General features: G+C 59.1%; 3 protein-coding genes across 3 annotated transcripts; 2 read left to right on the forward strand and 1 right to left on the reverse strand.

Moving 5' to 3' along the window:
• Positions 1-31: 31 nt before the first annotated feature.
• JDV02_001747 (uncharacterized protein) lies at positions 32-3,149 on the reverse strand. The gene is made up of 5 exons (XM_047982704.1): positions 2,161-3,149; positions 2,021-2,109; positions 1,671-1,960; positions 607-1,614; positions 32-546 (listed from the first exon to the last, which is right to left on the reverse strand). The coding sequence occupies exons 1-5, from the start codon at positions 2,278-2,280 to the stop codon at positions 113-115; spliced, it is 1,941 nt and encodes a 646-aa protein (XP_047838670.1). The 5' UTR covers positions 2,281-3,149; the 3' UTR covers positions 32-112.
• A 2,540-nt stretch (positions 3,150-5,689) lies between these two features.
• On the forward strand, positions 5,690-7,122 carry JDV02_001748 (uncharacterized protein; the record flags this gene model as incomplete). The annotated part of the gene is made up of 4 exons (XM_047982705.1): positions 5,690-5,907; positions 6,011-6,135; positions 6,192-6,854; positions 6,914-7,122. 4 exons carry the CDS (start codon positions 5,690-5,692, stop codon positions 7,120-7,122), a joined length of 1,215 nt encoding a protein of 404 aa, XP_047838671.1.
• A 424-nt stretch (positions 7,123-7,546) lies between these two features.
• Positions 7,547-8,850, forward strand: JDV02_001749 (Acetate kinase; the record flags this gene model as incomplete). The annotated part of the gene is made up of 2 exons (XM_047982706.1): positions 7,547-8,310; positions 8,367-8,850. The coding sequence occupies 2 exons, from the start codon at positions 7,547-7,549 to the stop codon at positions 8,848-8,850; spliced, it is 1,248 nt and encodes a 415-aa protein (XP_047838672.1).
• Between the last annotated feature and the right edge of the window lie 4,912 nt (positions 8,851-13,762).

Here is a 13,762-nt window from a genome sequence, read left to right on the forward strand (position 1 = left end):
AGTACATATCGGTTTGACTCAGAATGAAACGCTTGCTAACAACGCCAAGTAGACCATACTTCGTACATACCCCTAATGCCCGTACACCACATCACTTTAAATTTCCTCGCAATTACGGCCTCGACTCATCATGTGAAGGACTCGGCGTTGTCCTTCGCGATGCCTCTCTTCTTCTCCTCAATCCGTCCCATTTTTCTCGAAAAGTTACTGGTTCCCCTCCCAGGCGGGCGCGCTCGCGTCCTTCGCCTAGCTCTTCAAGGTCCTTGGTCTCGAGATATGACCGACCGTCCTCTTCGACTACACGACGTTGCACATCCGGCAAATATACCCACGAGAATATGGCCCCGAACGCGGCGACAGAGCCAAAGAGAAGGAAGATGAGGCCCTGGCGTGTCTGGCTCTTGTATGTTGAGTTGATGCCATAGACGACGATGACGGCGACAATGCTCCCTAGCTTTCCGGCTGCAGCGGAGATGCCGTGACAGGTGCATCGGTAGCAAGTCGGAAATATCTCGGCCGGGATGATGAAGGTCAGCGTGTTTGCTCCTGGTTCTTTATGTCAGTGTCTTGTCCTGGTAGAATATAGACTGGCGTCGTTTCACCCACCAAAGTTGAACATGAAGTGACACAACGACACCAAGACAATGGTCGCTGGAGCGGCCGCCGACCGGTTGACCTGGTAGTACACGATGCCGGTGATGACAAAGAAGAGTGCCAGGACGAGGAATGACGCCGTGAGCCACTGTCGGCGGGGAATGCGGTTGGCGAAGAAGATGAAGCTGACGCTTCCCGCAATCGACGCAAGAGAGACGGTCAAAAGATATTGCTTCGTCTGCTCCACCAAAACATCATATATAGTGTTGCACGGGTGCAACGCATCCGTCTGCCAGATTGGCAGGCCCGTCTTCTGCCATGAGGGGACCAGGGACCTGCCGCCCGGCAAGGTCGAATTCCAGCACTCGAGCCGCGCGTCGATAGGGGTGGGATCCGCCGTTGCCCACATGTCCGACAGGGTCCGTCGATTGTCCAAAGACAGGCCATAGAAACTGACGTCGAGAAAGAACCATGTGGCTGCCGTCCCGAGCAGGTAGTACCAGTTCTTGTCGCGGATGAAGTAGTTGTACAGATCCAGTTTCGAGAATTGGACAGGCATGGGCCGAGGAGACACCTCGGGGCGGATACCGTTTGGCTGCAGCTGCATCTGAAACGAGTTGGCAAACCCACCTGAAGGCGCTCCGTAGACTCTTTGTGTGTTCTGGATTGCAAGACTCGGCTTGTTGCGAACTTCAAGACTGTAAAGGCCGCAATCAAAGAGAAAGAAGCGGAAGATGATGGCCAGAAGAGCAGGTACAGCACCGGAACCGATTACGATGCGCCAAATACCGTCCACAGCTTTCCGGCATTCCTCAGCGTGGAGTTCGTCGAGGCCGCAATGTAGTGTCTGAAGCTTCTTGGTGCTGTCGAAACCAAGCAAAACCCAGAGTCCCACCAGCTGGGCAAGAGCCTGTCCGATGGGCTGCATGAGAAACACGCTCGAGAGCATCGTAGCCCTAGATCGGGTGCTGGACCACTCGGACGTAATGACGGCGCTCAAGGGATACTCTGCTCCTATTCCTGTACGGGTGTCAGTCGGCCGGGAATGCAAGCCGCGGATGCAGAGCAAAGCGTACCCACTCCCATAACAAACCGCCACCAGATGAACAAGCCGAGAAACTGCAGGTCTCCATAGCCATGGCTGCTCGTGGCGACGCCAATGGTCGACACGATAACGAGTACAAGCTCAATGCCGTATAGTCGGGTCCGCCCGAACCAGTCTGCGAGAAAGCCGAAGAGGAGCTGTCCGAGCACAGACCCGAGGAGGGTAAAGAGGTTGATGAGAAGGCTGGGCCATTGGCGTCCATCAGGATAGTACACAAATGCGACAGAGGCGAGAATGACATTGGTCGAGAAGAGGTTATACCTATCCCAGGGCGGAGTCAGTATCGCAACGCAAAGCATTGAACTCGAGTGAAGAACCCACGAGTCTGTCAGGAAGCCGGAGGCGGCAACTCCCCAGATACGCAAATTCCACGAGTTCAAGTCGAGTTCGTATCGCAGCTGATGGCGGTCCTATGTCATTTTTCTTAGCACGTTGAACGCAGACATACTCGGGGGGCGCACCTGGAGATCCTGGGCGGGCAGCGCCGAGCTATCGGAGCCCAGGAAGCCGCGGTTCCTCCGCCGAGTCGAGCTCGGATCTGGGGCCATTTCCAAAAATTCGGGTTTATATTCGGACAACATATGGGGCTACTGTTGGAAAGTCGCTCGAAGGAGGAACAAGAAGAATGTGAGAAACAGACAGCTTTCGACAGAGGGCTGGCCGTGTTCAGTCTACGTGCAGCAACTTGGCATTTGCGCTGGGACTTGTCTAGCAGAGAAGTTGAGATGGACGGTCGCAAAGGACCTCGCGACCGCGAAAGAGGGGCAATGCGCCTGGCCGAGTATAGAGGTGGCAGTGTAGGGCCACCTTGCGCGACACTTGCGCGACGGCCGGTGACGAACTTGTATAGAGTCAAAGCCGGCACGGGAGGGGCGGCATCGCGGGACGCCTCGAGCGCCGCTGGACAAAGGAGGCGGGCGTCATATGGCCAGGGTAAATGTCGCGGCTTGCGCCAAGCTGTCGGAACCTGCTTGGCCTGCAGGACAGGCGAACGTGAGACCGATCGACGGGGAGGTCGGCACAAGCTGGGGAGAGTCAGTCGAGCTGAAGGAGCATGCCAGATCCAGGCTGTGGGAAAGAAAAGCGTGACGGCCTGCAGGACGACGGCGCGGGCCAACCGCCCAGCACGTGGTGTAAAGACCCTTGGGAGTGGGGAGCTGGGCGAGTTGGGGGAGACACTCGGGCGGCCGCTACCGAGTTAGTACCAGCTGCCTGCCCGTGCAGGCTAAAGAAGGCGATGAAGAAAAACGGTGGGAGGAGGCGCCGACTAGCTCGGGCCAGGCGGTGGTAGCCGTCCCGGGCTGCTGGCTGCAGAGCAAAGGTGGTTGTCGATGTTGCGGCGGCGACGGTTTGCTTTTGAAGCTGGCATGGAGGTTGAAAGGAGGCTGAGCCTGAATCATCGCGGGGAGGCCAAGGGGAAGCTGTTGATGATGCCAAAGTTGCATTGAAGGGGTGCCGTGACGGGCGTGGAGCGACGCAGGGGGCCAGGAGCAGGAGCGTAGTGTTGACGGAAGGCGCTTGCCAGCGTTGCACGACATGCTGGGCAAGGTACGGGTACCCTACGAGCGCAGGTACTGCGCACAGTACCACCTTGTACGGACGAACAGATGCAGGTTTGCCATTTGCACGACATTGCACGACATGTTGGTAAGCACCTCATGTGCTGGTAATAAGCACCTTGTATGTGTACATCTCCTCTCACAGCAATCAATGAATGGGTGCGACCTGGCGTGAGCTAGAATAAGAGAGCATGGGCGAAAAGTTGACGCCGCGATACCAGCAGGCTCTGTGCCGCCAATCCAACAAGTAAGTTAGTAGTTACAATGGGCCTCGCCGTCGGCATGTGGAGCCGAGAGAGGACGACCGGGCAGCGTCGATGGCGAAAGGATGGCGTGGGTTGGACCCCGTTCCGTGCCCATGCCATTGTCAGGTTGAAAGGTGGTGGGCATTGCTGCTCCGGCGGGACAGGGATCTCAGAAGCTGCAAGACATTGCTAGTGAGCAAGGGCTCACACCTAGCCGCCTGCCGCCTGTGTCTCGTGGTCACGGTGAAACAGGCGTGGGCGAGACAACGGGGCGTCGTGGGAGCTGGGGCGTGGCGGTGCTCTTGGGAACAGAGAGCGACGGCAATACGTATAGATAGTATGTCGAGACTTGAGTAGGTATACTTCGCAGTATCGGTTTGCCATCCACGCCGTGTTGCCCCGTGGCGCGTGGTCGAGGGGAGGGAGAATTGATGACAACCATGCACACCACCACGCTCGGGCCGGTGGACAGTGTCATCATTATTATAACAATATGTAAGTTGTGCAGGACGTACAGTACTTCGTATGCGAGCAACAAAGTACGAATGCTACCATAATATTATCAGCAAGTCTGGGCACCACTACGTACAACCAACACGCGTGCGTGCCCCTCCACCATGATTAGCCTTGTTGGTGCTTCTTTCTTGGCCAGCCCATCACAGGGCCAGCTTGGACCCCGTGCACACGACTCCCGCGTCTAGTGGCAGGAACGCTCCCGGAGCCACCCCCGCCCCGGACGACAGATGGGGGGCAGGGAGCCAAGGTGCAATCGGAAACGTGCAACCAGCTCTGCCCGGCGGACCCCACAATAGCTTTATGCCTTCTTGACGGAACCTGATGCACATCACCGGGCAGATGCTACGCTCTGCGGGAGTAATTGCTGGACCACCAACCACCAGCAGTAAGCAATACCTACATACTCCGTACATATAGTTGGTCCTGGCTGCGACGTCCGAACCCCCCCCCCGCCCGGGGGCCGCGGCGGAGGAAGGTGCAGGTTGCGATCATGCAATCGCTGCGGTCCGCGGCAGGTACTCCGTCGCGCCTACTCTGTCGGGCAGGTACAGTATACGTACATACATGACGGGCGCGACCTCCGGCAGGCAGGCAGGCAGGCAGGCAGGCGGGTGGGCGGGCTCAAGTCCCGCCGGCTCCCGCCAAGGCCGCCTCATTTTCCACCTTGGGATGCAGCTTGATTCTCGACTGGCGCCGCTCCACCACGCCGCCCGCCTATCCTGCGTATCGTGACCTCGGTCGTCAACCGTCTCGCGCCTCGGCGGCCACCTCGATAGTGCTCATACTACCTCCACGCCAGCACAACAACCAAGCGACACACCCATTCGTGCCACTGGCGTACTTTGGCGGCATAAACAACCTGCCTGCCTACCTTACTTACCTACCCACCCCACGCACGCACCCTTGCCTGGACGAGGGACCTACCGGGACGTGCTGGCGGCCCTGCAGCACTGCACGTTGCTCACGCCGCCCAACCCATCTACGGCCGTCTCCCGCCCTCCCGGATCGGCCACTCGTCACCCGTCCCGTGCCCGGATGGCACGTCGTTGGCACTTCAATGGGTCGTCGGCTTCGCCTGTGCACCATCAGCGCTCCCCCCCCCCCCCAAGGCCAGCGGGGGCCGTTGCGCAGAACACGGACCCTATCCGCAAGCTAAGGTTGGCCTGTCGGGCTGCCCCGTCCCTGGCCCATCTATCCGTCGACTGTCTCTTTTTTGTTCCGCTTTCGCGCGGCCTCGCTCTGCCTCACCAGTCACAGCAACGACCACTCGTACCCTCGCGGGAGCTTGCTGTCGTCACTCGCCCACTTGCTGCCCCAGGTCGACAACTGCTAGTCCGGCATGATGGATCATGGCTCCTAGTCCGTGGGCCGTTACCTTCCGAGGGGCCACTCTCGCATATCACCTCCATTGCTGCCGCCCGTCTTGAGCTTTCTACCCCGCCATCGCCGCCTCTGTCGTCGCGGCCGCCGTGTTATGAACCGTCCCCTCGGGACTGATACCCTGCCAGCAGATCGTCGCCCTTGCGGCCCACAGACGTTGCACCGGGCCGTAGAGTGCCGTCCGGCCACAGCCGACTCCGTGCTCGAGGCGGTGACGGCGACGGCGACGGCGACAAGGCCATTATAGCCGCCCCGGCCAAGGCGGCCAAGCTCCTCGGGACCGTCACAGCATGGCTGCGACGTCGTCCTCGTCGGGTTCCTCTTTTACCTCTTCCTCTCTCGGCCGCCCTCCCACCTACAGCCGCTCCTACGTCAGTCCCGTCGACTCGACTTGGACGCCGACCTCCGGCATTTCTACCATCTCGGCGCCGTCCACGGGGGGCTCAGCAGCTCCCCAGACCTCGTTGCGCCACTTGGACCTCGGCCCGCCGGGCTACCAAGCAACAATGTACGACCATGCCCCAGAGCGTCATCGGAGAGTCATTGCAGTGCGCTTGTTGTTGTTATGTTTGTCGTTGTTATCTGACCCAATGCTCTTTCCCGTCCAACAGAACTCTCTTCCAGGACACGCCCGACGAACGAACCGTCTACCTTGGCCCTTGGGAGGTGGTGGGGTCGGAGCAACGCCGCGTACTTTGGCAATGCAGCTATCAGAACGAGCTGCTCGAGCATTATTGTGCGCTCATTGGCCTCCCCATCCATCGTGCGCCGCCTACTGACGGGGTCGAGCAGTGCCGTCGGACATCCCTTCGGAGATTCACCCTCATACCCTCCACTCACGCCACCGCCAATACCATGACCCCTCTGACATGGAGCGATATCTAACCTTTCCCGAGCCGCACCGCATCCGTTACACGACCGATGAGGGGGTCTGCATCCATGACCAGTACATAAACGTCAGATACGAGTTCACATCGGTCGAGGGGTCCATCCAATTCCAGGGCGATGTGCGGAGGAGAGACATGATCAACTACTTTGATATTGATGTCGCCTGGACCAACGTCCACGGCCGCACTGACGGCTTCGGCAAAGTCAAGGGCATCGGCGCCATTCAGCGCCTCAAGATGTGGCGCGACCGCTATACTACATTTCACTCCATCAGCGTGCTGGCAAACAAGACGGACGGCCAGTACCGCGAGTACGACGTGCACCTGTTCGAGGGCGAACTACGCGGCCGTGACGACCGCGCAAAGCAGGTTCGGCTCAACGTGCGCAGTCGAAGAGGGAGCGCTCCAGACGACAACAACCCTCAACGCCGTTTTTCGTTCGCCCAGAGGGTACGCCCGCGGATGCGGTCGACGGGCCATGCTGGCCATAGCCCGCAAGACTCACCCGGACCGTCGCAGGCATCGGTAGACATTCGATATCTGTCCATTCAATTCAGCAGCCGCTCAGGTACGCTGGAGGGACATCATGGCGGTTTAAGCCGCGGTTGAGCTAATAATACTCGACAGACTACCGAAGATTCTTGGAGGCGTGGGCGTACGCTCACACCTCGGATCGAGACTTTCAAGGGCTTCCGTTCCCTCCCAATCACTTTGAGCTGCCGTCACCCCAGATGCTGCCCGGGCTGGCCTCTGAGCTTCCGTCGCCATCGTCGCCAGAGCTGTCGCGCAGTCTCGACCCTGTGCTGGAGCCAGATGACCAAGATCCGCGTGGCTGAAGGACACGAGAGTTGCCCCGTCTACAGGCCACCAATTTTGCAAGCACCAGTTCGTGGGCAAGACGGTGCCCGTGGCATGTTCATACCCCAACGAGACCAGGCCCGAGGTCTCGGGATGCCAACATGAGGCGATGCGACACCCCGGAGTCAAAAGGCTCGGCATGGCCGGGGGTGCACATGGCGTGTTGGCAGGATGGCAGACGATTGGTCCCCACCCCGTCGCCATCGAGGTCAGCCCACCATGTTTCGTCATTGATAGTGCGCCGCATCCGGACGCATCTGCATCGACGACAACCACGCTCTTTCCATGCTTGCGATTGACGTCGTCGTCGCCAATTGATTGACGGCCACAAAAGTCTCTGGCCTGTCATCCTTTCCGTCCCTGATAGAATTGCCTAATTCTGAAACACCCCACGCCTCCACCATGAAGGTCGTTCTCGCCATCAATGCCGGCTCGAGCTCGGTCAAGGTCTCCGTCTACCTGGCCGACAGGAATGCACCCCCGAGACAGATTGCAGAGGCCCAGATCAACGGCCTCACGGCACCTCCGGCGCAACTGAAGTACCTGCGGGGCGAGACAAAGGTCTTCAAGGACAAGAAGGTCGAGGAGCCATTAAAGACGCAAGACGATGCCTTCGGGCTCATTCTCAAGACGCTCATCGACGACGCCGAGCTTCGAGAGATCAACTCCAAAGGGGACATTGCCATCGCGGCCCACCGCATCGTACACGGCGGCGACTACGACGAGTCCAAGCTCATCAACGAGGACACGTACCACCATCTCGAGACGCTGAGCGACCTGGCGCCGCTGCACAATGGGCCGGCTCTTACCATTGTCGACTCGTGCATCAAGACGCTGCCCAATGCCTCCAACATAGCCTGCTTCGACTCGCAGTTCCACGCCACGATCCCGCCCCACATCTCGACGTATCCCATATGCCCCGTCACAGCAAAGAAGAATGGCCTGCGCAAGTACGGATTCCACGGCACCAGCTACGAATTCATCAGTCGGTCGGTGGCAGACTTTTTGGGTAAAGACGTCAGCAAGCTCAACATCATTGCGCTACACCTGGGTAGCGGCGCGAGTGCCTGTGCCATCAAGGGTGGCAAGAGCCGGGATACGAGCATGGGCTTGACGCCGCTGGCTGGACTTCCCGGGGCCACACGCAGCGGCAGCGTCGATCCTAGGTCAGTAGATCCGCCGTGAAACGATTTCCCGCATCCCGCTGACCCGTGTGTGACAGCCTCGTCTTCCATTATGCGAGCGACGTGGGCAAGCTGTCGCCGGCTTCAACGGGACACCTGCACATCACTCGTGCCGAGGAGATACTGAACAAAGAGAGCGGGTGGAAGTCCCTGACGGGAACCACCGACTTCCGCGTCATCTCGGAGTCGGACGACCCGAAGCACAAGCTCGCGTTTGACCTTTTTGTCGATCGGGTGTGCGGATTCGTCGGCAGTTACTACGTGACCCTCAAGGGTCAGGTAGACGCCCTGGTGTTCGCAGGGGGCATCGGCGAGAAGAGCGCCCTGCTGAGGAGTGCCGTTGCCCAGCAGGCAGGCTGTCTCGGATTCGCCATTGACGAGACGCGGAACAAGAGCGCCGGCGGCGGGGTGGTGGAGGACATTGGGGCGGTGGGCGCCAAGCACGGTGTGCTGGTGTGCCAGACGGACGAGCAGTATGAGATGGCGCGCATCTGCGCCAACAAGCCGGAGCTGTGGTCATGAAGCCCGTTGCGGTCGCCACAGCCCGGGTGTCATGACCATGCCGAATATACAAGTCGGACCCCGGCGATATCGTGACCAGCTGTCTAACTTGGGCATAGAGTGTGAAGGGCTTGTAGTTGCCTTTGGAGCCCCAGGACCGCACAACACGGTCGAGCCGTCTCGAGTTGAATACCTGTCTGTCGCATTTTGACGACAGACTCCGTCAGAGCAGGATTGTTCGTACGGAGTACATTGCTGTACATGCCATGGCGTCATGTCAATCTTGGTAGGGCTTTGCCAAGAGGCTCAGCCAACGGCGCACCAACGCCACAAAAAGCCAGGGCACAAACGTTGGGCGAGTCCAAATGGACTCCTTTTTTTTTTTTTCATTTGCCGCTGAAGATGATAGCCTAACGCCACTCCCGACACTATGTTGCCCCTGCCGCGGGCCGAGGGAGGGTTGGGCGATCAATGCGATATTCAGCGAACCACATCGCGCAGGGGGGAAACCACGGAAAGGCAATCGTGATGGCGGCCCGCGTCGTGCACCGGCGTCTCCTCGGGCGTGCCTTGCGGTGTGACGGTCGGTTGCCGCTCTCCCAATGCTTTCTTTGCTTTTCAGTTTTGCTTGGTGGTTGTTACTTTGCGGCGACTGCCGGGACCGGGCCGTGCTGTGCTGTCAGAAACGGGAGGAGATTTGATGTTGGGCCCCTGCTATAATTAGTGTCGACTGGGGTGGGGGGGAACCAACGGTCACCAGTGTTGAGCGTCTGCCACGTGCGAGCGCAGAAACGACGCCCCAATAGGCGAACCGTGGAACGAAAGCGCGACGGAATGGACCATCCTCTGGTATGGCTGGCGGGCGGGTTGAGCCGGAGGCGGAGGCAAGCGCTTGGACTGCGCACAGTACATTACAGTACCTTACAGTACCTGACGGAGATGATGTGAAAGAGAAGCGGTGAAGAGAGGGAAAAGAAAGGGAAGGGTAGAGAGGGAGAACACGAAGAATAATGCTGTACGTACCGGCTCCATGTTTCAAAATAAACAGAGGGTTTTTTTTTGTCTGGGCTGTGCACGTCCCTCCTCCCCCCCCCCGGCATGCTCCTGTGCCCCGTGCTGGGCATCGTGGCTTTGCGATCCGAGCAAGCAGGGTTAGGGGAACGGGGGTCCCGGTGGGCCGACCAACAACACGCAGGGGGAATGGAGCGCAGAGCCGGACATGCGGACGAGCGGGCGGGCAAAGAACAGGGACTCGCCGTTCTGTGGATGGCGTGTTGCCTCGTACGAGATGGGGACGACGAGGCCCACGGAGTTGGAAAAAGCGGACCCGGGCAACCCCTTGGCTTCTTTGCCCTTCCGGAAGCCCGGACGTGGACCCGGACCGGGCGTCGGGGGTCTTGGAAGTTGGGGCGAGGCGCGGCGAGTCGGTTCACCGGGGCGGGGGGGTTTCCCTCCCAGGCTGAAGCGGAGTTAAGGAGCCGAGCTGAGCTGGGCAGGGACAGGGCCAGGATGTCAACGAGTCAGGTCGGTTTGTTTACCAGTGGTCCAAGGTAGGGCAGAGAGTGTCAGGGAGAGCGATGGTGACGATGGGCGACGATGATGATGATGCTCAACATGAGCCCTCCTCGCTCACCCACCAGGGCGGGTCCCCCTCCCCATGCCCAACACTGCCCTGCCCTGCCCTGTCCGCAGATAACGAGGTCAGGTCAAAGCAAGGGGGGGGGGACTAATAGACAAGACAATTGCAAACCACGGTAACGGGACAAGAATCCTGGGGTGCATCCCCAGGTGGCAGGTGGTAGTACGTATGAACATGAAGCAGGACCCGCTCGAAACTTGGAAGGGGAGGAAGGGGGGAACAAAAAAAAAAAGAAAAGAAGGAGAAGAGGAAACAGGACTGGGAACCGAGGGACCGAACGAACCCCGGGACACCCTTTCGATTATAGAGTTTTCTTAGCCGGGCGCCGTCGCTGTTCTCTCTTGACACGGCATAACTCCCTTGCGATGATGGTGAGGCAACGGCCGGAAGGCAATACTAACGGAGGGAGCTTCCTGCCTAATGAGGTCGATTGATGGGAAAGAAAGGGCGCTCAGCCGCAGCGCCGGTTCGCTCGGTCGTCGTTTTGGCCAAGTCATGCTTCGGTTTCCCTCCTCCCCTAGGAAAAGGGAAGCAATTGAGTTCAAGTTGCGGGATGGAGCCTGCTGCCTGTTGCGTCCTCGTCGGGTGCCATATGGCCTGCCTTGCCTGCTGCGCTTCGTCGTCATCGTCATCGTCGCCACTCTGGCATGTTTTTGTTGTTCGCATGTACGAAAAGTACGTGCGTGCATGCATGCGTGCGTGCGTGCGCCCACCTCGCGCACGCCCGCCCGCTCGCATATGCAATGCATCGTGTTCGCTGCATGCCGGCACTTTGCCCATCGTATGGGAACCGGGGGAGGAGAAGGGGGGGGGGCAGAGCAGAGCAGAACAGAGGAGGGCAGAGCAGGATAGGTAGTATGGGGGGGTATGAACGGCATCAGAGGCGTGGGAAAGAAAAGGCGCCCCAAACGTGGGAGCAGGTACGGAGTACAGTATACGTAGGTGGGTTAAGGAACAGGGAAAGAGGGACCCTTACCAAGCCTTGTTACCTCCCCTCCCCGCTCCTCCTTCTTCTCGTGTAGCGCAACACAACACACACAACAACCGACTGGGGGCGGGTGGGGGAGAGAGCGCGGGAAAGGGGACATCGTCGTCACAGCAAGGCACACACACTCAAGGCACAGACAGCAAGAAAAGGCACACAGACAGCACGACCACGGGCGGCGGCGGCACGACGCGGCGGGCCTGTCCTGTCGTGCGACCACACACATACACACGCACGCAGACGCACGCGCACATAAAAACGCTCACAGCACTGACTTACACACATGCCTACGCGCGCGCGCGCCCGCCTGCATCCCGCCTCCTGCCCGCCTCCACCATCGTCATTGTCATCACTGTCGTCATCGTGCTTCGCGCTGCTGCTGCTGCTTCCTCCTCCGGTTGTTGCGTGGGCACAACACCGCAACCCACAAACAAAGAAACACGCCACAAGGGATAGATAAACCTGCGTTTCGTTACCTACACTACATATATGGAGTAGGTAGGCAAATCTGTAGATACTATCCTTCGTTGGCGCACGCATGCAAAGAAACTCCAAGCAGGCCCCACGGCAGGGGGAGGGACGGGAGGGCAAACTCCCTCCGCTCTGCATCACTCAACGTCACTTCTTCACCCTTGCATTCAAGTCTTGGAAACCAAAAAGGGGGGGGGGGGGGATTCTAGATTAAGCAGCAAGGCACTCGTGTCATTCTCTTTTACATAGTACTTTACATGTATGTATATACGTACGTCCGCCTCGCTTTTCGCCTGAAACTACCTAAACTTACCTATCCACAACACCAAAGCAGAAGAAGAAAAGAAGAAGGGAAAAAACAAAAACAAAGAGCCCCTCGCAAGCCCGACGCAAGCGACCCGCCCCGTTGTAATCAAATCAAAGCCCAAACGCGCATGCACGCACACCCACGCATCTACCCACGCATCTACCCACGCACGCACGCACGCACGCATCCACCTCCCTCCCCCGAAGGGGTCTTCCGTCCCGTCCGTCCCTCCGCCCGCCCGCCCGCTCGCCCGCTCATATGCAGGGACCGCAGCGGCCCAGCTGATTGATGCAATGCATGCGTCTCGACTAATCAAAGTACGATACGGGTCACGGGCAACGGCAAAACACCTGCCCAAACAGTACGTATGAAAACGGCAATGGCAGGTATAGCAACGCAGAAGTAACGGTAATACGTCGTTGTAGCAGCAGCAGCAACGGCGCCGGCGGGCGGGCACCGGCGAATAAAAAAGGGCAACTAGGTACCGACGAAAACCACTCAAGTAGTAACTTAGGACCCTGAAGGAGTCGACCGAATGGACGCAGCCGGCGAGACATGCATGCATCGTCATCGTGTCAAGTCTACGAGCCACAGCATAGGCGGGGGAGGAAACAGGACTTTATGACGTGATGGAGAGAGGAAAAAATAGAGGTGGTATCAATTGACTCTTTCCAGAATCGCCAGTCATCGTCATCGGAATGACTTGTCTAGATCTGGCAGCTATGTACAGTGCGGTGCCTCCGGTGGCCTCATTGCCTTCTGTCGAGGCGGCGGGCCATGGGCAAAATAAAACAAAACAAAAAATCCCAATGCCAACCCATCAACGCCAGTGCGCCTTTTTAACCTCCCCGGCGCCCATTGTCATCGCACCGCGATGCGACCAAGATGACACTCGCGCTGGTGCATGTACAAGTAGCCGCGTGTCCGCCGCCCTATCAGGCCGACACCGAGGGCTGAGGTCTGATGCGGGGACTGCTGCCCCAAGCAATCATGATTTTTGAGGCGCCTGAAATCGTGTGTAGGCCAGCCTCTAGTGGTATGCTATACGAGTGCTGTGCCCGCCAAGGACGAGTCCATTGACCCGGGGTAGGTGGGTAGACAGCGTGGAGAAGGGGTAAAAAACCATGGGGTGCAGTCGCTCGCGCCCGCCCCGTGCGTGCGTGCGTGCGTGCGGCTGCGCCAGCGGCCGCGTTGCGTCGCGGGGTGATGCCGGCCGCCGACCGGGGCGCCTAGTCGACTTGGCCGGTGAGGGCGAGGTCCGGCAGCCTCTTCTCTGCCGCGGAAAATTACGGCCGACGGAACTCCGTGGTTGTTTGAAACGAGTGTGGGGACGGCTGTGTGTGGACGGAAATTCCCCATCAGCCGTTGATTAGGCATTAGCAGGTAGTAAGAGGCCCATCCGTCGAGCGAGGGAGGGGACCCCTGGTTCCGAGGGGGGCGGTTCGTGGTCGGGAGGCGGGAGCATGAGTCGGATTCGAGCACTGCTGCTGCCGAAAGTTCCGCACCCCTCTGTCACCTCACCGCGACCCCG

This window comes from Purpureocillium takamizusanense, chromosome 1 (genome assembly GCF_022605165.1).
Source record: "Purpureocillium takamizusanense chromosome 1, complete sequence".
Classification (NCBI taxonomy): Eukaryota; Fungi; Ascomycota; class Sordariomycetes; order Hypocreales; family Ophiocordycipitaceae; genus Purpureocillium; species Purpureocillium takamizusanense.